At 35.1% G+C, this 27,176-nt stretch overlaps 1 protein-coding gene across 2 annotated transcripts in view; it reads left to right on the forward strand.

Annotated features, from left to right (window-relative positions):
* Positions 1-377: 377 nt before the first annotated feature.
* The window catches only part of ZC3H13 (zinc finger CCCH-type containing 13), a 97,331-nt gene continuing 70,532 nt past the window's right edge, over positions 378-27,176 (forward strand). Inside the window, exons 1-5 of one of the 2 annotated variants that reach the window (XM_047079893.1) lie at positions 378-691; positions 7,070-7,195; positions 7,505-7,614; positions 10,196-10,307; positions 21,261-21,311. In XM_047079893.1, coding sequence (XP_046935849.1) covers positions 7,079-7,195; positions 7,505-7,614; positions 10,196-10,307; positions 21,261-21,311 — 390 coding nt within the window. In that variant the 5' untranslated portion in view covers positions 378-691; positions 7,070-7,078. The remainder of the gene's footprint in view (positions 692-7,069; positions 7,196-7,504; positions 7,615-10,195; positions 10,308-21,260; positions 21,312-27,176) is intronic. The other variant, XM_047079896.1, reaches the window with a different exon arrangement.

Raw genomic sequence — 27,176 nt, forward strand, 5'->3', positions numbered from 1 at the left:
TCACCGCTCAGTGCACATTGCTGAGCACATGAATGAATGGCTGTTAGTTATTGTCAACAACAAATGTGGCATTTTGTGCATTTACTACAGCTGTTTATTGTAAGACATCATATAATAAAAGGCGTAAACTCTTTCTCTTAGATTCACTTTTTATTGGCAACTTTGGCTCCCCCCCTGGCTCGGGCACGCCTCTCAGGGGGTCTCTCACCGAGCACAGACGTGATGATTTCCCCGGCACTGCTAGGAGCCGACATTACGCCCGGGGGCGTGTCTCCGAAGGGGCGGTGCCTGCGCGCTGACGACTAATCTGGAGGCCGGAAGCTGCCGCGGTGTAGAGGGGATCAGGGCAAACACTTGACTTCCGGCGGCGTCTTGAGTCGGTTCTCCTAGCGGCCTGGTAGTGTTTTCGTTTCCTTTCCTTACTCTCCAGTCTCTCTTCGTTCTTTTTCTTCCTACGTGTCAGTCTCACTTGACCCTGGCGAAGCGGCGGGCGGGTTCTGCTTCTCAGCCACCCCGGGGGCCCGTCGCCAGCGGAGGGCCGGTTCCCGGGAGTCGCGCGCGCACCTCCTTCTCCTCGTCGTCGTCTTCCCGGGTCCAGGCGCGGGGACAGAGAGTCGCCTCCCCCGCTCCTCGGAGCGGTGGTGGCGGTAGCGCCTCCCGACTGAGCTTGCGACAGGAGTTCGGGGAGGAGGTAAGCTTGAATTGTGTGAATTGGTGTGGGTATTGGGGGAAAGGCGTTGGGAGGACCCGGGATGGGGAGGCCCCGAGTTGTCCCTACATCCCCGCTCGGGTCACGTCAGGATTTTTAGCTCTCCTTCAGCATCCCACCCTTAACTGTGCAATAGCTCCTTCGGCTCAGGCTTCGTTTCTCGCTCTTGTACTGATTCTGGCGAGCTTGTCTACGGAGTCGGGTCTATTCAGACAAAAGGCTGTGCCGGGACACTACCATTTCTGGGCTTGGGAACCCTTGGCGCAGTATTCGCATTTGTATAAGCTGGAAGCGGGCAGGAATATGGTCTTAGATTTAGAGGCTCCCTCTTACGCATTCCAGATCTATTAGGAAAAATTATCTTGCTGTTGGTTGTATTTGGTCTTGCTTATTGCCCGACAGTGGTCATTTAGAGATTTGGGTCCTGGAGGTTGAGGAGTGCTGCTTTATCTTTACATTCCCTAGGTAGTTACTTTTGGCAACCTGTCAGAAACCGGGGAAAGTGGAGCGAAAGGAGAGGGTCTGTTTGGCATGATCTCTTTCCAAAACAGGTTAAAATAATTTATGTGGCTGGAAAATTATTCAAAGTTGATATTACTTGAATGATATTGGTAGGGTCTTTTTTTGTGGAGCGTAGCGGCTTATGCTTTTGGGTTATATTACAAAGTTTTCAGATAATTTGAACCACTCTGAAAATTATAGACGTATACTATCTGAGACGTTTTGGGGTTTTTTGAAAAAACCAATTTTAAAAGTTTGGAAAATATCTTCACACTTCAACTTTTCAAAGACCGTGATACCGTTGCAGTTAATCTAAATGTTTATGGTGCCAGTTAGCGGAATCTAGTTCTGAAATATTTGAAATGACTGGCTTTAGTACCTAAGCGACAATATTTTGGAGAGTTTTGTGGATATAATCTGTAGATTTTAATATATTTTCCAATTCTTACTGAAATATTAAGATTATATCATGACAATTTAAACAAGAGACTACTAAGAATATTGATGCTGTTATATAGCAGTTTGTGTCTGTAAAAATAGTTGCACCATGAAACTTAGACTTTTATCGTGTGGATCTGTTACGATCCAGTTTTATCAAATGCATGCCTCTTACTGGCTTCCTAATCATTGCTGATTCGAAATGAATGTTGATTGCATATTTAAGATATGCAAATCCAATTTTCATATTAGTAAATTAATACTAAGATCCATAAGTGATGCTATTTCCACTTATGTACAAGTTATTAGAATTTTTACAAGTTGTCAGTGTTAATTTGTATTACAGTATGCATTGGCAGTTAAATTAGAAAGCAAAATTGTTTAATTTACATTTATTTGAAGAATCGGTTTTTAGTGGATGTTTCCCCCACTTCCTCCAACCCCACTCTCCATTTCATATAGAGTTGGAGCTAGTTAGCAACAGTTGAAAATTAACTGGTGTTGCTGTAGAAAGTGTCTTTATACTTTTTTGGTAGTGTGTATGTTGCAGTTTAATTTATTTCACTTTATCCTAGTTGCCAGCATTGGCTATTCTCTGTGCAGTCTTTTTTAACAAATTATTTTTATTGCACTGTGCTGCAGTATTGCCTTGCTCATAGAAGTGTAGTCAATTTAGTTCTGTTAGTTTTGTTTGGAATTCAGTTTGGAATTGTTTTAGTCTATTTACAAGTAACATGCAAGGTTGTTTTAGAAAGTTCTTTTTAAAAATATTCTCCCAAATTATGCATCAAATACGTTTCTGAGGTCTGTTTTTTCTTTCAAAAATATGAACTATAAATATGAAGAGACCTTGTTTTTAATATAAGCCTTTTAATTTTAGAACTTCAGTGGGTAGGGGTTTCTTCTAGTACCAGTTAGTACATTTATGTAGTTTTAATTATTTAATTATTTGACAGTTTCCTAATATGCCATGACTCATCCAGATTAAAATAATTTATGTTTTCGTTTGTGCTAAGGGAAGTTGAGGCCTCAAAAAGATGTAATTAGGGGCACCTGGGTGGCTCAGTTGGTTATGCATCTGACTTCAGCTCAGGTCATGATGTCGCAGTTCGTGAGTTTGACCCCCGCGTCAGGCTCTGTGCCGATAGCTCAGAGCCTAGAGCCTGCTTCTGATTCTGTGTCTCCCTCTCTCTCTGCCCCCCCACCTTGTGCTCTGTCTCTCTCAAAAATAAAAACATTAAAAAAAAGAAGATGTAATTCTGTATTGTAGTGAGGATACTAGAATTGATACATGTTTTATTGACACAATTTTAGTAATTAGGCTTCAGGAATAATTAATAATTTAAAAAGAGGTTTCTATATGTTTCTCCTTTCTTAGCCATATTTATGTAGTATGTAGCTTTGAGTACATTGTCATATTTGTAAGTTTTGGGGGAAGAGGAGGGACAGTTTCCATTTATTAAGACCCTCTTTTTTTATATTTTAATAGAGTCAAACTTTGTGTCCCCTGTTTTTCTTTTTTCAGTTGAAAAGATATCATGAAAATTTTGATATTTATTTACTGTGCAAATAGAGGGGAGAAATAGGAAAATAACTCAATAGACTTTCACCAGTGTCACCTGGGCTTTGATAATGATGGTGTTTGGGAAAGACTTGATGATGTGGGTGAAAGTGTGATGACAGTTTGAAATCAAAGAATAATTTGAAAACAGATCTGGGGGGGAGAGCTTTTAAAGTCTCTGAGATAGGGAAGACTTTAATATTTACATTTTTAATTTCCTTGTTTCTAACTTTTCTCATATACTTTGAAGCATTTGCTTATTGAAGCGTGTTCAGATGTTAATTGAAAAAGGTTTTCCCCCCCTTGTCATATCTATATTTTATTCTGTTATGGTGTTTTTTTTCTTTTTTTTAAAGTTATTTGTTTATTTGAGAGAGAGAGAGAGAGAGAGAGAGAGAGAGAGAGAGACTGCACAGGGGAGGGGCAGAGAGAGAGAGAATTCCAAGCAGGCTCTGCACTGAGCAAGGCTCGAATTCACAGACGGTAAGATCAGGACCTGAGCCGAATCAGGAGTTGGACCCTTAACCAACTGAACCACCCAGGTGCCCCTCTGTTGTGGTATTGTTTTGCCTTTGAGGGCCCAAGTTTTTAGAATGAAAATTCTAATTAAGTCATATTAATTGGTAACATACTTTTAAAGTAATAATATATATGAGTAAATGCTTTTCATGTATTGCAGGTTTGTGTATATATTTAGACAAATAGGATTTAAAACACATTTTGTCTTCCTTGCAAACATGAAGCATTTTGTCTATGCCAATCATGAATGTTTCAGTAATAATATTTAGGTAACTTATTATTGATGACTACTGATGGAAGTTCCTAGATAGATGGTCGGAAGAATTCCTATTCCTTTCAATTAGAAAAGTTCAAGTCCTACTTTTTCCCTTTGCCTCAGATTTTTTTTTTCTGTCCACGACCTCCCTATAACATAGACTTGGTGTTCAAAGTCAGTGCAGTTTTGAGAGGAGGTCTGATACTGTTGGATGCTGAGAATATGACTTTTATTTCTTTGCTGTTTTCCCCTAAGTTGGGAGATTCAACAGTAGCTAAAAGTAAAGTTCTAGTGATAATCACTACGTAGGTGAATCTTGACTAGTTCTTGATGTCACCGGTACAAGCAGCTTTGTCTCTGTGGGAAAGAGTGACAAGAATACAAGAAGGGGTGTACGATTCAGTCATTAGTCCTCACTTGAATATCTTTGACATATAGTCTGAACCTTTTGAAATCTTCAAAGTTGATGTTAATGATCTAGCATTAGAGAGAAGCTGTGGTTTTCAGTGGTAGGTCCGGGGGGTAGTGGAGTCCTGATCCAAGCAACAGATTGCAGAGCAGGAAGGAGCCCTCAGAAAAACAAGAAGGGAGATGCTAGATGACCAGTGTTTTAGGTATAATAATAAATAGCTTCTTGCCTCGATTATGGAAAGCACTACCATTAAATTTTTTTTTTTTTTGGAGGAGGGTGTGTTGGAAGTGTTGGCATGCGGAGATAATAGGAGTTTTGTGAGCAGAACGATTTCCTTTGAGAGTGGAGGGAAATACGTTAAGGTTAGGGTTAGTCTTCTTGAGGCAGTGTGGTGGGGTGGTGTGCCTGTTTTCCAAGTTCTAAATAGCTGGTAATAGCTAATAAGGAACTTCTAGAACTCCTTCAATTTTAAGTTTATTAATGTTTTAAAAATTGAATTAGTGAATGAGGATTATAATGTGCATCTATGTATTAGTACTTATAACAACATATAATGAAACTTTAAATATGCTTTTGTTCTAAACGTTCCCTATATATTTTGTGACATACTCACTTTTTATTGCCTCCTGCTCTGATATAAATTGTAAAAAAGTGGTTTTCTCAGTTAATCAAAGCTCTACGTTTTCTAGATCTTTCCTCAGCTCCCTTTATCTTGGCTTTCAGCTCTATAAAGAACATTTTAGTTTGGTAAATCAAATGGGTACATGAAATTTTACCAACTTTTACTCTGTAAATTCTCATTTGGGCTGAGAATGAAATCAAAGATTATCTTACAGTAGTAACTGTTGGGTGTACAGTTGGCTGTAAAGTTCCTTACTCGGAGAACACTTGACACATATGTGATTTCATGTTGCAGCAAATTCTTATTTATGGGACACTCTATGCTAATTTTTAAAAATTTGTAACTAAAATTATTTTCTGAATTCTTTGAATCACTAAATATTAATTAATAAAATGGTTATATTTTATATTAAAGAATAAGACTGTACCTTTTTTTCCAATTTAAAACTACTCTATCATTTCCTATTTTTCTCTTGGCTCATTATCTTTTGTTCATTTGTCAAATGTTGTCCTTATTCTTAGGATTCTTTTATTTATTTTTTTTTTTTTAAATTTTTTTTTTCAACGTTTATTTATTTTTGGGACAGAGAGAGACAGAGCATGAATGGGGGAGGGGCAGAGAGAGAGGGAGACACAGAATCGGAAACAGGCTCCAGGCTCTGAGCCATCAGCACAGAGCCCGACGCGGGGCTCGAACTCACGGACCGCGAGATCGTGACCTGGCTGAAGTCGGACGCTTAACCGACTGCGCCACCCAGGCGCCCCATTAGGATTCTTTTAAAAATGTGACCTGAAAAGAAGTATCTAACTAAACCAAATATTGTTTATAATTTTTTTAAAGTTTTGATTTGGTACTCTCATGATTTAATTTCCTTTCAAATTATATATCTTTATCTTGAAACCACATTAAAGAGCTTTTTGAATTTGTGAACTTTATTGAGACCAGTTTTATACCAAATGGAACTTTTGCCTCTTTGGCTGCGATTGTTCATTCTAGTAACTTTTGACTATTGATAAGATTTCAGCTATTTAGATTGTATGAAATTTGAATGGGTTAGTGGTTTTTTTGGAGTCTTAGGCAGTTCTTACCCAATTCCCAGAGTGATGTACTAAGTTGTTCTAGATCTGGAATTTAATATTGTTTTCTAATGTATATCATAATACTGTTATCTGATGTTTTCATTTCCAGTTGAATCACCTGATTATATACTTGGATTTGTTTTGTTATGGTTTCAGTTTTAAATGTTTTATTTACTTTTGTAAAATATTTGTACAATTTGTCTTTCTTATTTCTAAATGGTAAGGTAGCCTGTTCATCACTTTTAGCATCTTTGATTTTTATGTCCGTGTGGTATATAAATTATAGAAACATCTTGACTTCTAGTTCTGTAGCCTGTTCCATTTTGAAAGAAAGTCATTTTATCAACATTGACTTTTTTTTAATATGTATATAATTGGAAAATAAATGTCCTTGAATAGACTGTTCTTTTTTAAGGTCTGTAAGGTGGAGAAAATACTTAAATAGTTTTCACTTTTCTCCCAAGCTGCTTTTTGGAATATACCTAATGTCATGAACCGTATAAAGCATAATTTCTGCTATCACCTGATCTTATTTCCTGTTCTCTTTGACATAGCTTTTCCTGTTAAGTAGTTGATAGAGAATGATAGTACAACTTTTCCTTGAAGGATAGTTAACTAAGTTTTGAAACTTTTATAAGGAACGTAGAAACTAAACATTTTACAGTGTGCTTTCTGAGGTTGAATGTACTTTGAAAACTGTATGAGTAGAATATTATCCATTCTGCAGAAGAGGTAAAATTGTAGCCAACAGGTTCCCAAGTTGTTATAAATTTACTAAGAAGGTATGCCTTAGAAGATACCAACTGTTTACCTCTGTTTACCTGTGACCTCTCGATGCCTTTTTTCTCCTGAGAAAAATTCCCCATAATTTTGCAGTGTGATCTACAGCTTTATCTACATGTAAGTTATAGGCTCAGTTAATTTAAAATGGAAGAATTTTACAGTTTTGCCTCTCTCTCTTTTTGGTTAAAGTAGTACAAAATGTCAAAAATTAGAAGGAAGGTCACAGTGGAAAATACCAAGACCATATCTGATAGCACATCCCGAAGACCCAGTGTATTTGAGAGGCTCGGACCCAGCACTGGCAGTACAGCAGAGGTGAGTTGTCACTAGAACAGTCACAGGGGTTGTCTTATAATCCTATTCTTGAAATACTGATTTGTATCATAAAGGTGAACAGGTTATTGTATTGTAGGAATGTTCAGTAAATTTTTAAAACTGAGTAGCATAAAGAGGAGTGAGAAGAGTCACAGTTTTCATGTTTTTTTCCCTGGTATTTTTATTGTTTGGGGGATCATGTATCTCAGGTTATCTGGAGTTTTGGTAGAATTTGTTTTAATTTTGTCCCTGTAGCGTCGTTTATCCAGAAATAAATCTGAAATTTACATAGTAATATCTGTCTCTTAGACACAGTGCCGTAATTGGCTGAAGACTGGCAACTGCCTCTATGGAAACACATGTAGATTCGTACATGGCCCTTCACCCCGTGGTAAAGGTTATAGCAGCAATTATAGAAGGTAAATTAAGAACTTTGAATTGTTCATATACTGTTAGAAGATGGCTTTTGTAATTTATCTAGTATAAAAATCTGAAATACAAACATATTTGATCAGATTTTTTTTTTGGTGGTAGATCAACGAGATCTTTCTAGTTGTTAATTTCAAGATTAATAAAATGTATGCTTGAAAATTATTTGCTCAGTATTTACTGTTTTTGCCAACAGATTTTTTTGTATGTATGACTTACCCCCCCCATTACGTATTAAAATGGTTTAAGATAGAATTTTATGGATTTATTTTTACTGAGGGGAGACTTTTTAACTCTTAAAATATTAAAATTTGAAATGGATATAACTTTAGCTTTTTAAGATGTTCTGAATTCAAATCTTAATGACAAAAGACAATCCACTGCAGACTCTGTAGATTAAAATGCATTTGCCAAATCTCTAAACTGTGTATTAATGTAAAATATGTATTTATATGTGGATAAAGGTACTACTACCTATTTAGAACATCTTTTTTGCCTTTGATAAAGGCAAAGCTAAATGAAATTTTTCAAGAAAGCCCTTTTATCTTTCTTTCAGTTCAGTTCACGATTTTGTTACTGTGTTTAAATATGTAACATATGTAAAGATTGTCACAGAAGCAGTTTAAACTTGATTGGTAAACAAATAATTAACCAAGTCGTAAAACTGAATGTGCTGATTGCCTTGGCTACAGCAAGAGTGTAAAAATCAAACATTAGCATTTGCAGTTTTTTTTTTTTTTAATAAGTGAATTGATGTGTGTGTGTGTATAGATTTTGAGGCCTAATAGAATTTAAAATTCAAACGCTGAACTGGCTTTCTGTTCATGTAAACATACATTTTAGCTTACTTGTGATGCTGAATACTCTGTTTTATTTGTATTTAGATTGGCATCTGTGCCCTCTGTTAATGTGGGAAAACCACTTCTTTTATATGTTTAAGTATCTGTATAAATACACACCTGGGTAAAGTGTTTCAATAATTTTCATGTTTTGTTTATGTTATTACCACACTTTAATACATACTTTAATTCATCTGTGAAATTCGTTGTTAACTGACAGAAAATTTTTATAGGAGGGGTAATTTTGAGGAAAATGGGCAGAGAAATTGGCCTAAAATGGAAAAATACAGTGTCATTACTAGACTTGGAATAAAGGATTTTTTAATTTTGTGCATGTTTTTCCATTTGATAACCCTCTTTGGCTTTGTCTTTTTTTTCCTTTTTTTTTTTTTATAGGGAAGAGAATGTAGTTCGTAATGTGATTCAAAGATGGAAAGAAAACCCGTGTATTTCAGAAATGCTTTTTTAGTCACAAGATATTTAAGTCATTTATTGAGCATTCACTGTATGTGTAGAGCACTCAGGTGCTGTTTAGGATAGAAACAAGTTCATAATAAATTGTCTTATTATATAAAGGAAACCAGGGCACAGAAGATTTACATGTACATCGTAATTAAAATTTAAAGCCTTTAAGTACTGGTTCGTAATAAGTTTCATTTTCAAGGTCAGATTTAAACTGTTAAGGCGTTTAATATAGTCTTATAAAATATACATATAAATATTAATGAGAGCCTGTAACATGAATTAACTGAGTTATTTCTTCATTAATCATTTGTTTTGTATTGATTGATAAAAGAATTGATTTGCTTGATCAACTATTACTTGAAATAGATGTAAATGTCTATGTGATTTCTTTTTATCTTTAAAAATATATATACAGTATTTTTTGTTAGCCAGTGAGGGACATACCACTCCTTGACTTCTGTTGCTCTTTTTTAAAGATCCTCTAGGAATATTCTTTAAAGATAGTGTGTTTTCCATCTCTGCTTTGTTTTCTTACTTAATAATGGTGTGAAAATAATTGGATAGCTGTTTATCGAACTTTCAGTATAAGTTATTAAGGTTTACAGTGTTGAATATAAATATGTATGATTTTCCTTAATTAAAGGAACTCCGCTGCCTAAATCTTGCTTTGAATCCTTTAACTATTTTCTGTTCTGAAACAATATCAAATTTAAGAAGAGTTATAAGAATAACAGAAAAATCCTATATTTGCCATGATTCTTGAGGTGGGTAATTCTCAGTTGTTGGCATTGCATCCAACCACATACGTGTGTATATGAAAATACCGCTAATGTTGCCTTTTGATTAATTTTACAACGTTGGGGTTTAAAACTTTATCTTCTGACTTTATACTTCAAATACAAGTAATACATTTATGTGATTTTTAGAAAAACAAGTTAAGCTGTTAATTACAAATTCTTTTTTCTCAGCTCACATGCAGTTTTTTATTCTTATCACTAGTACCTGCCTCCCCATGGAATTTTAATGTATACACTTCTGGTTGGTATTGGGAGAAAACTTGTAAGTGATGCTCGTATTATTTATATATTAATATTTAAGCTCAAGCAAATTAATTATTTTTCTGAACATTAGGAGCCATGGACAGTTAGAAAATTTTTATTGATTTGTGAGGTATTTCTGTAAATATAGTCTTAATAAGTGTTATATGAATATAGATCTTTGTTGTTTTGTTTTGTTTTTCTTTTGTTTTTGTTTTTTCGGTTCAAAGGTCACCAGAAAGACCTACAGGGGATCTTAGAGAAAGAATGAAGAATAAGCGCCAAGATGTGGACACTGAGTCCCAGAAACGAAACACAGAGGAGTCATCCTCACCTGTTAGGGTAGGAATGAATTTCCCAAAACAAAGTTTAATTTCGGTAGTGATTTATTATTTACGTTCCACTCAAAATAGTATCTTGGGTGCTAAATATATGGTAAATGTGTAATACCAGGTTATAATGTTTTATGTGAATAATGTAATTTAGAGGAAAAACATCCTCTGGGAAAACTCCTAATTCTCTGAATTAGTTCTTGATGGTAGTTAATTAAGGTGAAGGGAATTGGTTAGCAGAACCCAGGCTGAACTTCATAGGATTTCTGTATCTTGGTGGGCATCCTGAGCATCTAAAAGTATTCTGAAGTTTTCAGAATTCAGTCAGTTGTCCTATCCTGCTTGCTTCTAAGAAAGATTGAAGTGGGTTACAGTAGAACACTTAGAAATTAAAACAGTGAAAGCAGGCGTGGTGGTGATGGAAGCTGAACTAGAGAACTTAGGTGAAGGAAAGCACATGTGACCACAAATCAGTGGTGAATTTCCTGGTAATGAAGCCAGAAGAGAAATATAATTGATGATTATATATAATTTGGTGATTGTATAAGTATATAAATTTATATCAATATATAAATCAATGCTTCAGTATAACTTAATAAAAGAAGACATCAGTTTTTTCAGAAATGGAAATCTCTTCCTGAGTTAATTGTTTTTAAGAAATTTATGTGTATGTGTAACAGATTATTGAGATATAACTCACATACCATACTGTTCATCCATTTCAAGTGTACATTTCAGTGGTTTTTGTATATTCCCAGAGTCAGGCAACCATCACCACAGTCAATTTTGGAGCATTTTCATCACCCTGAAAAGAAACCCCGTACCCTTTAGTGGTCACACTTGTATCATCCAACTGACCACCAGCCCTAGGTGACCACTATTCCACTTACGATCACTATAGATTTGCCTGCTATGGATATTTCATAATGCTGGAGTTACGCAATATGTGGTTTTGTTTTTGACTAGTGTCTTTCACTTAACATAGAGTTTTCAAGGTTCATGAAAGACTATAGGATACATCAATATTTTATTCCTTGTTTTTGCCAAATAATACTCCATTGTATTAACATATCATGTTTATCCATTCATTAGTAGATGAACATTTGGGTTGTTTCCACTTTTTGGCTTTTAGGTATAATGCTGCTATGAACATCCATACACAATTTTTTGAGTGGACACATGTTTTCATTTCTCTTGGATTTGTATCCTGGAGTAGAATTGCTGCATCATACAGCAACTCTATGTTTAATTTTTTGAGCAACTGCTAGATTGTTTTCCGAAGCAGCTACACCATTTTACATTCTTGTCAGCAGTGTAGGAGGTTTTCAATTCTCTGTGTCTTTATCAGCATTTGCTATTATCTAAGTCATCCATTATAGCCATCTTAATGGATGTGACATGGTAATCTAATTGTAGTTTTTGCAATTCCCTGATGGCTAATGATACTGAATATCGTCTCCTGTGCTTATTGGCGACCTGCATACCTTCTCAGGAGACATGTTCATTCAAATCCTTTGCCTATGTTTTAATTGGGTTGTCTTTTTGTTGATTTGTAACAACTCTATGTATTTAAAAAAATTTTTTTTAATGTTTATTTTTGAGAGAGAGCATGAGTGGGGGAGGAGCAGAGAGAGAGAGAGAGAGGGAGGGAGGGAGGGAGGGAGAGAGAATCTGAAGCAGGCTCAGGCTCTGAGCTGTCAGGACAGAGCCCAACGTGGGGCTCTAACTCTCAAACCATGAGATCATGACCCAAGCTGAAGTCGGACTGAGCCACCCAGGTGCCCCTTCAACTCTATGTATTTTAGATACAAATTCCTTTTATACGATTTTTAAAAGTTTTCTTCCATTCTTTGGGTTATCTTTTTATGTTCTTGATGATGTCCTTTAAAGCACAAATGTTTTTAATTTGATGAAATCCAGTTTATCTGTGTTTTTGTTGTTGTTTGTGCTTTAGGTGTCTTATTTAAGAAACCATTGTCTAATTCAGGGTCACAAAGATTTATGCCGTGTTTTCTTCAAAGAATCTTAGAGCTTTAGCTTTGATCCATTTTGAGTTAATTTTTATGTATGGTCCAGCCTTATTCTTTTTCATGTGGATATCTTAGTTGTCTCATATTATAATCTTTTTATTAAGATTATTGTTTAAACAGAAACGTTTCTGATAATTTAAGCTTTATAGAAGCTTTCCTGTGATTGTCTTTGATCCTTGATAAAAAAGCTGTGTTACAGTTTCACATTATAGTTTGTAGAGACTTCTCTTTGGGAACCTAAAGTAGTGCAGTTTTAAGTTTGTAGCTTCTAACGTCTGATATGATCCATAATACTGCTTTAGAAATCTCAAAGAGTACTTCTCAGCTACAGGTATGTATCAGAAGGTTTTTAGAGGATAGTCTTTTGCAAAATACATGCTGATACTCTACCCCTGATCTACTGAATGAGAGTTTCTGGATAGAGGCTGAAAATTGCATTTTGCATTTTGCAAATTTTGCATATTGCATTTTGAAATAACTGATTATTCAGAATAAGGAGCGAACTTGTGGTTTGCTAGTAATATGTAACAACCACTTGGGGCGTGGGGAGCCATGCTTTGTAGGATTCACCAGTTTCTTTGGTGTAAGTACTCCCATCGTGCTCGGTCTCAAGCTGGCAAAGTGATATCACTGAATACAGAGTTGAGAAGAGATACTCGTTTTCACACCATTATATAGTATTATTCACATGTATGTCACACACAGATGTATATACACATATATAATAAGTGTAATTAACCTCAAGTAAAATGTACTAAAATATTTAGGAAGTGAGTTTCGAAATAAGTAGTACCTTTGTTTTTATTATTTAACTGTCAGCTTATATGCTTTAATTTTTTTTTAATTTTCTTTTTTTAATGTTTATTTATTTTGAGAGAGAGAGGGAGAGACAGAGCACGAGCAGGGAAGGGGCAGAGAGAGAGGGAGACCCAGAATCCAAAGCAGGCTCCAGGCTCTGAGCTGTCAGCACAGAGCCCGATGTGAGGCTCAAAGTCCCAAACAGTGAGATCATGACCTGAGCCGAAGTCAGACGCCCAACCGACCGAGCCACCCAGGTGTCCCTATGATTTAATTTTTAATCGTAGCTCCGTTTAACAGTGGCTTGTGCAGTTCCTAAAAATTTAACCGTTGGCTCCTGTGAGTCAGTGTGGACCTGACTCTAGCACACCACTAAATGGGCTGTAGTTTAAAGGGCAAACATCTGGAATTCGTATTCTGAAGACATTATTTTAGGAATTGTTTTTTAACTTTACTGTCAGTTTCCTTATCTGTAAAATGGAGTTGATGGCTATATCAGTGTGTTACTGTGAAGGAAATACATGTAAAACAAAGTAGCCTGAGTGGCTGGTCCATGGTGACTGTTGGAAAATGGTGTGGACAGGGGTGAGAATAGCTCTCAGCCTTCCTGTCTAATATAAATTGGCTTTAGGCCCTTTATAGGAGATGAACATCAGCTTTGGAGATTGAGGTTGTTAACAGATACCTAAATCTAAGTGTGTTGCTGATCATAAAGGTTTATATGTTCAGCATTATCAGTTTAGTAGACAGCTAAGTTGACATTACATTAAGAAATTTAAAGCCTGGGGCACCTGGGTGTTTCAGCCAATTGAGTGTCAGACTTTGGCTCAGGTCATGATCTCACAGTTCATGAGTTCCAGCCTCGTGTCTGGCTCTCTACTGTCAGCGCAGAGCCCACTTTGGTTCCTCTGTCTCCCTTGCTCTCTGCACCCCCGTCTTAAAAACAAACATTAAAAAAAAATTTAAGCCTGATTTTTACTTTCTCTAGAAGAGAAAGCCCTCAAAGGTGCTGAATGCCATGCATACCTAAGGGTTATAGTTAGAAGATTCAAGAGTGATAAGGTTTTAGGAAATTGACTATCCAAACTTAGAGAAGACTGTTAATAAGCTAGGATACTGGGGTATTAACTATTTAGAGTGATCTATTTGGCAGGATAACAAGTGCTGTTCGTTTCTGTGATATTCCTACTGCAGCACATGGGCCTGCTGATCTTAATGTAGTAAATTTCTATGGGAAAGTCATTTAGTTTAGGTAGGGGCACCTATAGGTTAGATAACAGTGTCGCTAAGATAGGTTGTGTGTGATTTTTCACAAAATAACTATAATTCTACCCCTTCTGTCCCACTGAATCCAGCTCCAGTGTGTCTGAGTTATGAAGTGGATAACCCATGATCTTGTGGGGAGACATTCATCAATAGATAAATTGTAATTCTATAAAGTACGATAGTATGACAGAGAGATGAATAAAACACACAGTGGAGAGAGTAAATACCTCCACGGGGAACCACAGAACATTTCACAGAGGGAAAGGATATTTGCCCTGAGTGTTGAAGGATAGGTAGGATGAAAGAGGGGGCAGTGAAAGTTTAGGAAGAGGAAAAAACCAACACACTAACAACAAGGAGTTTTAAAGGACTAGTGTGTTTGAGAATCTGTGAAGATGTGTGTTCAAAGAATGGAAATTACAGCATGTGAATTTGTGATAAGGGCTGAAGAGGTGGATTAGGTCGATCAGATTGTGAATAGTCTTAATGTGTCAGTCAGGGTTTGGCAAGAGAAAAGAGATTTGTACGCCAGGAATCTATTCTTGTTCACAGATTCGCCTCTAGACCCTGCAACTAGTAAGTTCACTTAATGAATGAAGAGTGATTCTGATGTGTAGCCAGTGTTTGGACCTCTGGTGGTCTGGGGCATCTGTGCTCCAGTGGGGCTGCTGAACACTTGAAATGGGGCAAGTCTGAATTGAGCTGTTCTGTAAGTGTAAAATGCGTAGTGAATTTCAAAGCCTTGATTTGTAAAATAAAAGTCAAGTAGCTCATTAATAATTTTTGTTTACATGTTGAAATGACAATATTTTGGATAGACTGGGTTAAAGATATCAGAATTTTAATTTTCCCTGTTTCTTTTTTCTTTTTAATATGGAAACAATAATATCCGAAATTACATATGTGGCTCATGTCACATTTTTATTGCAAAGGATGTGTTTGGGCAATCTGAACCAAATTTAACACAATGGAACTAAATTTAACACAGAGGCGCGAGGTAGAGTCAGTAGGATTTGATGACCAAAAGAATGAGTGGAGGGGACATGTTAAACCTAAGTAGGTTTTCGATGCCATTAAGTAAGATGGGGAAGACAGTGAGTTGAGTTGTGGCCCCTTTTGTGTACTAGGCTTATATCACGGACAAGTAATTTTTGGCACTATTTTCAGTACTTGTACGGATGCTAGTATGCTATTAGAGTCCCTGTTGACATTCAGTTGCATTATCTTATGTTTAATAGTTCCAGAATAACAATAATATCACTAATAATATTACTGAGAACAGTTTAAGATTTCTTTGTAGTTCTTAGGATATATCCCATTAGGGAAATACCTGTGAAATCTGTTAAGGACATATAATCAAATTATTGTATGTCAAGTCACTTGAAACAGTTCTTCTCTGAGGTCAAACCACAAAATTGATAACAACAGTTGCATTGCTTTATTTAATTTTGATTTTTGTTCTAGGGTTTCTTTTTATTTTATTTCATTTTGTTTTTTCATCATAAAACATTTACATGGTTGCAGAGTTAAATCTCCCAAACAGTTTACCTTCAGAAAAGTCTTTTTATCTCTTGATTGTTCCACCCTATTACCAATAGGTAACCAGTTTTAGTAGTTTGTGGGTTATACCGCTGTTTTAACACACACACATACAGATCTAAATTGTATGTATATGAGTACATACACAAATTACTGTTTATGTAGGGGTATTTCTTCTTTTTCTTAGATAAAAGGTAACATACTGTATACATTTTCTTTACCTTGCTGTGTTTACTTATTACTGTATCTAGGAGACCATTCCATAGCAATATGTAGAGATATTTATGTCTTTTTACATTTACGTAGCACTTCATTGTATGAATGTATCATACATTGTTTAACCAGTCTTCTACTGCAGACATTTATTTCAGTCTTGCTACAGCAAATAGAACTTCAGTGAAGAGCTTTGTGCACTTGTTTTTGGGTTTTTTTTAAGTGTGTCTTAGGAAGAGATAAAGCCCTCAAATGGAACTGCTGTGTCAAGAGTAAAATCCTATGTAATTTTGCTAAGTAATGACAATTCTTTTTCAAAGCATTGTTGCCTGCAGTGTATGATGGTGCCTTTTTTTTTTCCCTACTTTGTTAGCATATGTGGTCAAATTTTTGAATTTTTGCCAATTTGATAGGAAAAAATAGGGTGTATAATTTTTATTTATGTTACTCTTATGAATGAAGTTAGACATCTTCCTATAGATAAGGAACATTTTCTGTGAATTCTGTTCATGTCTCCTGCCTGTTTTTGATTTTTTTTTTGGGGGGGGGTTGGTTTTTTCCTTTTCTATTTTTAGAATCCCTGTCTTGTAGGGATAATTTATTTATGATATTGGGTACAGATAATTTCCTTGTTTTTTCATTTATTTTATTTTAATACTTTATTTTTCAGTTTTAGGTTCATAGCAAAATTGATCAGAAGGTACAAAGATTTCCCATGTGACTCCACACAGTCATAACCTCCCACACTCTAAATATCCTGAACCAAAGTGATACATTTCTTAAAATTAGTGAACCTACACTGACACATCATTATCACTCAACGGTCATAGTTTGTATTAGGATTTACTCCTGTACATTCTATAGGTTTGGACAAATGTATAATGACATGTTCACCATTATAGTATCATACAGAGTAGTTAGACTGCCCTGAAAATTCTCTGTGCCTATTCATTTTTCTTTCCTATTATCTCCTAGTAACTACTGTTTCTTTTACTGTTTCCAGAGCTTTTCCTTTTATAGAATGTCCAGTAATTGCAATGATACAGTATGTAAACGTTTTAGATTGGCTGCTTTCACTTAACAATAGGCATTTAAGATTCTGCCATGTCTGTTTATGGCTTGATAGCTCATTTGTTTTTAACCCTGAATAATATTTCATTATCTGGATGTGTCAGGTAATAGTTTATCTATTCATCTTTAGAAGGGTACCTTGGTTGCTTTCAAGTTTTGGCAATTTTGGATAAAACTGCTATAAACATCCTTGTTTGGGTAAATTCCAAGGAATGCCACTATAGGATTATATGGTATGAGTATGTTTAGTTTCCTAAGTTTTAGTTTCTCTAGTTGAGGAAGTTCCCCTCTGCTTGTAGTATGCTAAGAGTTTTTATCACGAATGGATGTTAGATTTTGTCAAATGCTTTCACTGTATCTATGGAAATGATCACATGATTTTTTCTTCTTAAGTCTGTTGATGTGATGGATTATTTTAATTGACTTTTGATTGGTGAATCAACCTTGCATACCTGGTATAAATCCCACTAGGTTGTGTTGGGCCGATCTTTTTATATATTGATGGATTTGATTTGCTAATATTTTCAGGATATTTGCATCTATGTTCTTAAGAAATATTTGTCATTACAAGAAGATTGCGGTGTCTTTGTCTGGTTTTGGTATTATTTTGCTATTAAATGCTGTCTTCATAGAATGAGTCAGGAAGTATTCTGCTTCTATTTTCTGAAAAAGACTGTAGAGAATTGCTCTAATTCCTTTCTTAAATGTTTGATAGAATTTGCATGTGAATCCACCTGGGCCTGGTGCTTTCTGTTTTAGAAGATTATTAATTATTGTTTCAGTTTCTTTAATGGAACTGAATGGCTTACTCAGATTGTCTTTCTTCATGTATGAGTTTTAGCAGATTGTCTTTTTTTGAGGAATTAGACTATTTCATATAGGTTATCAAATTTGTGGTCGTAGCATTGTTTGTAGTATTCCTTATTTATCCTTTTAATGTCCTTGGGATTTGTAGTAATGTCTCCTCTTTTGTTTCTGATATTACTAACTTACGTCTTCTTTTTTTCCTAGTTAGCCTGACTAGCTTATCGATTTTATTGATGTTTTCAAAGACTGGCTTTAGGTTTCTTTGATTCTTCTCTGTTGATTCCTGTTTTCAATTTTGATTTCTGCTCTAATTTTTATTCTTTTTCACTGCTTACTTTAGATTTAATTTGCTGTTCTTTTTCAAGTTTTTTAAAGTGGAAGCTTTGATTATGGATTTTAGAGTTTTAGAAATGCTGTAAATTCTTCTGTAAATCCTGCTTTCACTGCATTCCACAAATTTCGATAAGTTGTATTTCAGCTTCATTTAACTTGAAATATTTTTAAATTGCTCTCGAGGTTTTTTCTTTCAGTCATGTGTTAATTAGAGGTGTGTTGTTTAATCTCCACGTATTTTGGGATTTTCCAACTAGCTTTCTGTTATTGATTTCTAGTTTAATTACATTGTGGTCTGGGAGCAAACATGGTGTGATGTCTATTCTTTTAAAAGTGTGTCTTATGGTCCAGAACATGGTCTGTTTTGTGGTGAGTGTCCCCTATGAGCTTGAGAAACATGTGTATTCTGCTGTTGTTGGATGAAGTAGTCTATAGACGTCAGTTGTATCCAGTATAGATTGATGGTGCTTTTGAGTTAAACTATGTTCTTACTGATTTTCTCCTTGCTAGATCTGTCCATTTTTGACAGAGCAGTGTTAAAGTCTCCAACTGTAATAGTGGATCATGCCTTTTCCTTACAGTTTATATCAGTTTTTGCCTTATGTATTTTGACACTCTGTTGTTAGGCACATATATATTAAGGATTTTTATGTCTTCTTAGAGAATTGACTGCTTTATCATTATGTAACGCCTCTTTTTGTCCCTGGTCACTTTTCTTGCTTTGAAGTCTGCTCTGTCTGAAATTAACATAGCTACATCCACTCTCTTTTGATTAGTATTAGCACAGTATATCTTTCTCCATCTCTTTTCCTTTTTTTCTGTGTCTTTATATATAAATTTATTTCTTGTAGACATTATGTATTTGGGTCTTATTTTTTAGTCCACTCTGACAGTCTCTGTTTTCATTGATGTAGTCCATTGATGTTTAAAGGAGGTATTCATATAATTGAATTAATGTCTATTATATTTGTTACTGTTTTCTGTTTGTTACCATTGTTCTTTGTTCCTTTTGTCTTCCACTCTTTTTGTGTCTACTATGGTTTTAATGAGCAATTTTATATTATTCCAGTTTCTCCTTTTCTAGCATATCAGTTTACTCATTAATAAATAAAAATTACTTTTTTTATAGCGGTTGCACTAGAGTTTGCAGTGTACATTTACAACTAATTCCAGTTTACTTTCAAGTAACACTCTAGTGCTTCACAGGTAGTCCAAGTACTGTATAATAACAAAATATTACTAATTCTTTCCTCTGGAATATCCTAAGTGGTACTGGGATTTTCTGCTCCTTAAAGGTTTGGTAAAATTCCCATGTGAAACCAACTGAGTCTGGGGGCACCTAGGTGGCTCAGCCAGTTAAGTGTCCGACTTCAGCTCAGGTCATGTTCTCGCGGTCTGTGGGTTCAAGCCCCACATCGGGCTCTGTGCTGACAGCTCAGAGCCTGGATCCTGCTTTGGATTCTGTGTCTCCCTCTCTGCCCCTCCCCCATTCATGCTCTGTCTCTCTCTGTCTCAAAAATAAACGTTAAAAAAAAAAAAAGTCTGGTACTGTTTTATGAAAAGTTCTTTATTTTTTTATGGAAATTAGACTTTTGGCTTTGAAGTCAATTTTGTCAAATTGTATTTTTCTAAAAAATTATTTCCTCTAGGTTTTAAAACTTTCTACATAGAGTTGTGAAGAAATCTCATGTTTTTCTTTATTTTTCTTTGTTCTAATGCCTGTTTTTATTTTGTTATGTCTGATTCGGGATACTTTTGCTTTTTCCCTTTTTTCTTGATTTAGGTTAGCCAATGATTTTCAGAGAGTTGGCTTTTGGATTTATAGATTAGTTCTTTCTCTTTTCTAATACATGTTTTTGTTTTTTCTTTTATTCTGTCTTTGCTTTACTGTGTTCCTTTTTCTTTTTGAATTGATTGAGCATTTATTTATTCTCATTTGATTTATATAAGTATTAAAGCTTTTCTCCATTAAAAGCTTTAGCTGAATTTATGGATCTGATCTTATATGTCATGTTTTCATTATCATTATTTTCAAGAAATTCTCCTCTTTAGGTTTGGATTTTACCTATGATCTAATAAGTTTTTAATTGTACATTTAAAAATTTTAGGTTGAAGAGCCTTTTGTTTGTTGTATGTGTGTGTGCATGTGTGTGTATGTTATTTCCATTAAAAACAATAACTTCTCTGCTATTACTCTTTATATTTCTATTTTTTTCAACTTTACCAAGATTTTCTTTGTGGCCTAAGGTCAGTTTATCTAAATTTTCCCTGTGTGCTTGAAAGGATGGAGTATTTCCTATTTTTTTGGTTTCAGGTTCTCAAGTATATCTAAAATATCTACTGTTTTGATCTTCTCTATTTTTAATATCATTGTCTACTTGAGGTCTTGATTTGAGACTATCTTGTTAAAGTGTCTTGTGTCTCTACTTTTCCCTACCTCTCTTATACTTGCTGCACTTCACTCTGTGTATGATGCACAGATACAACAATAAAAACTGTTCTCTTTTCATGGTAATGTTTTTAACGCAGTGTTTAGAGATGACTTGATTTTGGTGATCTGTTGAATGTCCTTTGAAGTATAAACCTTATTTATTTGTGGCTCTGCTTATTGTGAAACAATGTAATTTTTGTGACCACTTCATAAAAGAAAATGTCCATTAACCCTATCATGGGATTTTTCTTCAGTGGTTATAAACAAAATATACTACAGTTTCCCAAATACAGATCTACATTTCTTAACTGTCTGTGTTTCTGTAATATTGAAAGGATCTGAGATTGTAATCTGTGAATGATTTAAAATTTCGCAATGTCAGCTTGTTCTAATAGCTACCTATAGACTGGGCTGAGTTAGCTGGGCTAATGTTCAGGCCAAAAATCAATGAACCATTATTGTTCATTTTTTAAAGTTTTCAACCTTCATCAGAAGTGTCCACTTGAAAAGGTTTCAAAACATTAAGGTGAGAACCATAATCTCAGTAATAGTTTTTTCTGATTGTTAATAGCTTTGGTGTAAAAATGTGGTAATAAATTATAGGCAAGAAAAATTTGGATCAACATTAATCCTAGAGCTTCTGACAGAAAATTAAGAATTCACTAATAATGTTAGTATTTTGTGTAACTAAGCATATTTTTAGAGCAAAAGTGTTTGGAATCATTATTCTTTAAAAGATGGGAAGACAAAATCCTTTGTATGAAACATTGAGTGTTTAAAACTTGATATTCTTCAGTATAATAGAGAATTATTACTAGGAACAATAATAGCTTTAAGCTAGTAATGCACAAATTTACACAGTTGTTTTAAAGTGAATATTAGTATAAGGGGGGAACTTTATTGGTATATAAGGGAGTTATTTTTTGACCAAATGTTCTGTGATAATTTTTATCTATTAGTTGCAAAGGAAGTTTCTCCAACTAATTTTTTTTTTAATTTTTTAAAGAATGTTTGTTTTGAGAGAGAGAGAGAGAGTGTATGTGTGTGTGTGTGTGTGTGTGAGAGAGAGAGAGAGAGAGAGTAGGGGAGGGGCTGAGAGAGAGAGAGAGAGAGAGAGAGAGAGAGAATCCCTGCAGAGCCCCATGCGGGGCTTGATCTCCCAAACCATGAGATCATGACCTGAGCCGAAATTAAGAGTCTGAGGCTTAACCACCTGAGCCCCGGAGGGACCCCCTAAGTAATTTTAGAAAGGTACAAGGAAATGCAATGAGATTATGTGGGATAAATGGAAAAGATAGTTGAAGTAGATTTTTTTTCCCTTCCCATCTTCTTTGTCTCATCTAATACATATTAATACCATTCCTTGTCATTAACAAAGAACAAACATGTTTTAGGGATAAACAGACTTTAGGAACAAAATGTCAGTTACACTCGTATGGCCTAGGGTGGCTTGAACTAATAGTTGTGGATAAGTCAAAGGGAAATAGTTGGCTCTACTTTAAGCAGTAGACAAAGTTTGATGTGATTGCTAAAGAATTGTTAGGCTTTAAAAAATTTATTTTTATATTTTTAGAATTGTTAGTCTTAACTTTCCCTGTCAGCACTATTATGGACTATATACTTTGAGGGTCCTCTTACTACAGTAAAACTAGATCCTGAATAAGTGACAACAAACACATTTTAAATGCATTGCTGCTTTCTCAAAAATGTAAAACAGCAGCAAAAACAAAGAAACAAGAACAGGAAATTAAATAGTAAATGTGAAAGCTAGTGGTGACCTTACGACTTTTACTAGTATTAGAGCAGGTCAGAGACTAAGCCTTTTTGGTCCATCTGTGGAGACAGAGTTGTTGAATTGGAAGATGGAGCTGAAAAATTTATCCAGAATACAGCACATAAATACAGGTTACAGATAATGTTGAAGAGATTCACAAGTTTGGGGGAAATACTTAGAAAGTCTAATGTACCTCTCATTGGAACTCCAGGAAAAAAATAGAATGTAGGAGAGTCAATTATTGAAAGGAGTAGTGCTGTGAATTTTCTGTAATTGATGAGACAAAGCTACAGAAGGCACAATACATATCAAATGGAATATTATTATGTAGTTGTAAAATACCAGAATCATGGAGAAAATACCAGAAACACCCCAAGAAAAAAAGGGAAATCCTCCTACAAAGAAGCAACAGAATGACATTCAATAACAATGGAAGCCAAAAGACACTGGGATAATATTTCCAAAACGTTAAGATAAATCTGTCAACCCATAGTTATATATCCAGCAAAACCGTTTTTCAAGAATGAAGACATAGGGGCGCCTGGGTGGCGCAGTCGGTTAAGCGTCCGACTTCAGCCAGGTCACGATCTCGCGGTCTGTGAGTTCGAGCCCCGCGTCAGGCTCTGGGCTGATGGCTCAGAGCCCGGAGCCTGTTTCCGATTCTGTGTCTCCCTCTCTCTCTGCCCCTCCCCCATTCATGTTCTGTCTCTCTCTGTCCCAAAAATAAATAAAAACGTTGAAAAAAAATTTAAAAAAAAAAAAAAAAAGAATGAAGACATAATACAGACATTTTTAGATAAAATTGAGTGTTGGCTACTAGGAGAACTTCACTAAATAGAGAATGTCTAAAAAGATACGCATCAGGAGGGTAGTAGCAAATGATTTAGAAGGAGGGTCTGAAATGTGAATCGTAAAGGCGAACAGAGAAAATGTTTACTAGGTTGGACAGTCTGTTTTGTGTTGGCCTATGAAATTGTCGGAAGTGTGGCCTTGTACTTTGAAGAGGTGAAGCATAGTTCCAAAAGTGTAGTGTAAATTGCTTTGCACTCACCAGAACCCATCCCATCACTTTTTCATTTTGTAGATGCATCGTGGTTTTGGGGAATTGACCCTGGTTCACTGCTGGGGCCTGATTAGTCTAATTCAGTCATAATAATCCCATTCTCTTTGCTAATTCGGTTGATTGAGGAACCAGGCCTGAGTCATTTCACCTGCGGCCATTACTTTGGTATTAGTTTTTGATTTATTGATTGGTTTGTTATTGATTTAGATGTGGTCATGTGACTGAAGTTGGCCCACTCAAACTGAAGGAATGAATTCTGATTTCATGACTGAGGGAGAGCACACTGGGAGAACCTAGATTGCTTCTTACGGGAAAAGAAACATGCCTTAGTGTGAAGTCAGCATTAGGAAGGGCAGAGCTGTGAGAGGAACAACACAAGAAAGTTTGATGTCTAATGATTTCAGTATGTTACTACATCACCCAGCCCTGAAGTTCACCTTATTTTACGTGACTGTACTTTAAACTTACATAGTTTGTAAGCTTATAGTACCTTGTGTAAGCTCCACCCAAAAATTATCCTGCAAAATAAGTTAGACTTTATTAATGCAAGTATAATTTCAGTTCTACACCAGGAGAGGCAGAAGCCGTATGCTGTGTGCTGCTGTGGCAAGACTAGATTAATTTTGGTTTTCATGTTTTATTGAATTACATTGGCAGATTGACGTGCCCAGGGAAAATGACAGAGTGATAAAGTGGGAAAATTCCAAAATGTTGATGTGTGATCAATGTGAAGATCTTTGGCCTTGTCTAAGAAGATGTTGAAGAGATTTAGTAACAGTGTTCAGATATTTAAAGGGCTGATGGGTGACAGATGTTTAGATTTATTTTCCCATGATCTAGAGGTCGGAACTGATTCCAATCAGAAATTCTGGAGAGGTGTAAGAGAGTTGTGATCAGTATAAGAATTTTTTGATACTTAAGAGCTGTCTGAAAATGGGGACTAAGGGGTGTAACAGTGAAGAGAGATCAGTGGTGACCTAGGGAGTAAATATTTTTCCTTCTATTCATCTACTAAGACTTCCATAGCTATATGATATTTAAGAGATTTCCTACATAGGGCAGGAGAAGGTTGGATTATGTTATTTACAGAGACTCCTAACATTTTATGACTTTAGTTGCTAATCAAATTATTGTAATACTGGTTTTCAACTTTTTTTAGCCTCAGAGCTTTTTTTTAAATCAAATTCTTGGCAATGCCTCTTTACTATCTAAAAGTAAAATTCATGGGGTGCCTGGGGGGCTCAGTTAAGCATGCAACTTTGGCTTAGGTCCTGATCTTGTGGTTTGTGAGTTCGAGCCCCGCATCAGAGCTCAGCTGACAGCTCAGAGCCGGGAACCTGCTTCGGATTCTGTCTCCCTCTCTCTCTGCCTCTCCCCTGCTCACACTCTGTCTCTGTCTCGCAAAAATGAAAAACCTTAAAATTTAAAAAGATATTAAAAAATAAAATTCATAATGAATATTACCTATCCATACATATAATGTTTATGGAATAAATGTGAATGTACTGTAAACTAAAAATAAAATGAAAATAATTTAAAGTAAAAGCCTGCAATCATTTATTGCATTTCTGAAATGTAAGAAATTTTTAATACCAGCTTTTCTAAGTGAGGCATAGATTTGTTTGACAGCAAAACCTAATTTTAATTGACATGAAGCTAATTATAGTCTTTATACAATTGGCGATTTCATGTTTTGCTATAAAAATATTAGTATGTTTGAGCACAGGTTGCTGCTGTAGACCCTGTTGGTGTTGTTACTTAGCATACTTTGAAGTCCAAAAAAAATTCTGAATTCTTAAAATATCTCATCCCAAGTGTACTGGCTGAAATGCTTTAGTTCATTAACAAGTATTTCAACATGTACATGTTCTGGGATGACTAATTTAGAATACATAATAAAGTAATCAAACGGCTGCATATCTTTTTAAAAAATGTTTTTCATATTTATTTTTGAGAGGAGGGGAGGAGGGGCAGAGAGAGAGAGGGAGAGAGAGGATCCAGAGTGGGTTCTGTGCTGATAGCAGAGACCCTGATGCTGGGCTCTAACTCCGAACCGTGAGATCATGACCTGAGCCAAAGTCATGAGATCATGACCTGATGCCTAACCGACTGAGCCACCCAGCCCTCCCCCCACCCCCAGCTGCACATCTAATTAATATGTTTGCATTTAAAAGAAATAAGGTGACAAGCTACTCTGTCGTATTAAAAAAACAATAGCAATTCAAAAATTACATAATTTATATAGGGTGAATATTGGAAATATTTATGTTATTAATGATATTTATTGAGATGATTGCATTTTTAGTTCTAAATCTGTTAAAAATGCTTTGCTACACACTTGCAGGTTATTTTATTTTGCAGTATCAACTACTATTTCTCTGAAATCCTTTTCAACTAAATTAGTAGTTGGGTATTACATGCTACTTTAAGTAGAAAACTATATTTTTCAGTAATTTGGGGACAACTTCCTATAAAATTTTTTTGATATAAATTGTACTGATGTAAGATTATAGTAAATTTAATCCATAGAACACTAAAAAGTTACATGGGATATAGAATAGTTCCTCCTTGATAATCCATGGAATATATTTTAAGAATAAAAATAATTGTGTCCCTTTTTTTCCTTTTGTCTTATATATAAATAGGAGTTAGTCTGTCCTTCCTTCCTTCCTTCCCCTCCCTTCATACCTTCCTCCCTCCTAGTATTTTTCTGTGGCTGGTTGCACTCTTGTAGAACCTTTTCTAATATTTTTGTCAGCCTTTATTTTCATACTATATGTGTCATTTAGCAAGTGATACACCATGACTTTGTACCTAAATATGTAAAATTTAGGGCAATTATAACATATACTAGATTTTTTTAGAAAAAGATTTCAGAGAGAAATTAATTTGTGTTGTAAGCAGCGCCATTTTATGTTTGGTAATGCCCAGAAAGAACTTTCAGCAATTAATGTCCTTGAGTTTTAGTTTCTTACATAGTCAGAATTTAGAGTGTTAATAAAAGTGAGACACTGTGGTAGGAAGGTTAACAATTCTACAACACTGGTTATTTTCTTACCACGTGGTAAAATGTTTGGAGTCTTTATCTTATATAGTTATTAAATTTTACAAGCTGAAATCGCCCTGTTCTGTTTGTAGGATACTGTTACACCTGGAATAAAATGTAAATTTTTGTGTTTTTAACTATAGTATAAGGACTAATTTTCTAACCATTTTAGCCACCATTTTGATTTCATCAAAATAGGGGAACATCTTTTTAAAAAAGCATTTGTAAAATTACCAAATGAGTTTGGATTTAATCTTTAAGTGTGCAGGAAAATGCTGTTACATTAAGTGTATGATAAGTTTTAGATCAGTATTTCTGAGTCTACTGTGAAAAATGTAGCCATTTTTAGTCATTTTTTTAATATAGTCACTTAAAAATCCTTTTGTTTCTTTTTATCCATTTTAAACTGTCTTTTCCCCCTAGAAACTTAGAAGTAGAAACTTGGTATGTTTTAGACTATCCAGTGCTTATTAAATATTTGCATTGTATATTTTAAAATCTTATTCCT

The sequence above is a fragment of the Lynx rufus genome, unplaced genomic scaffold (assembly GCF_022079265.1).
Source record: "Lynx rufus isolate CCGP_SWC_20201006 ecotype Redwood Valley unplaced genomic scaffold, mLynRuf1.p SCAF_1, whole genome shotgun sequence".
NCBI lineage: Eukaryota > Metazoa > Chordata > Mammalia > Carnivora > Felidae > Lynx > Lynx rufus.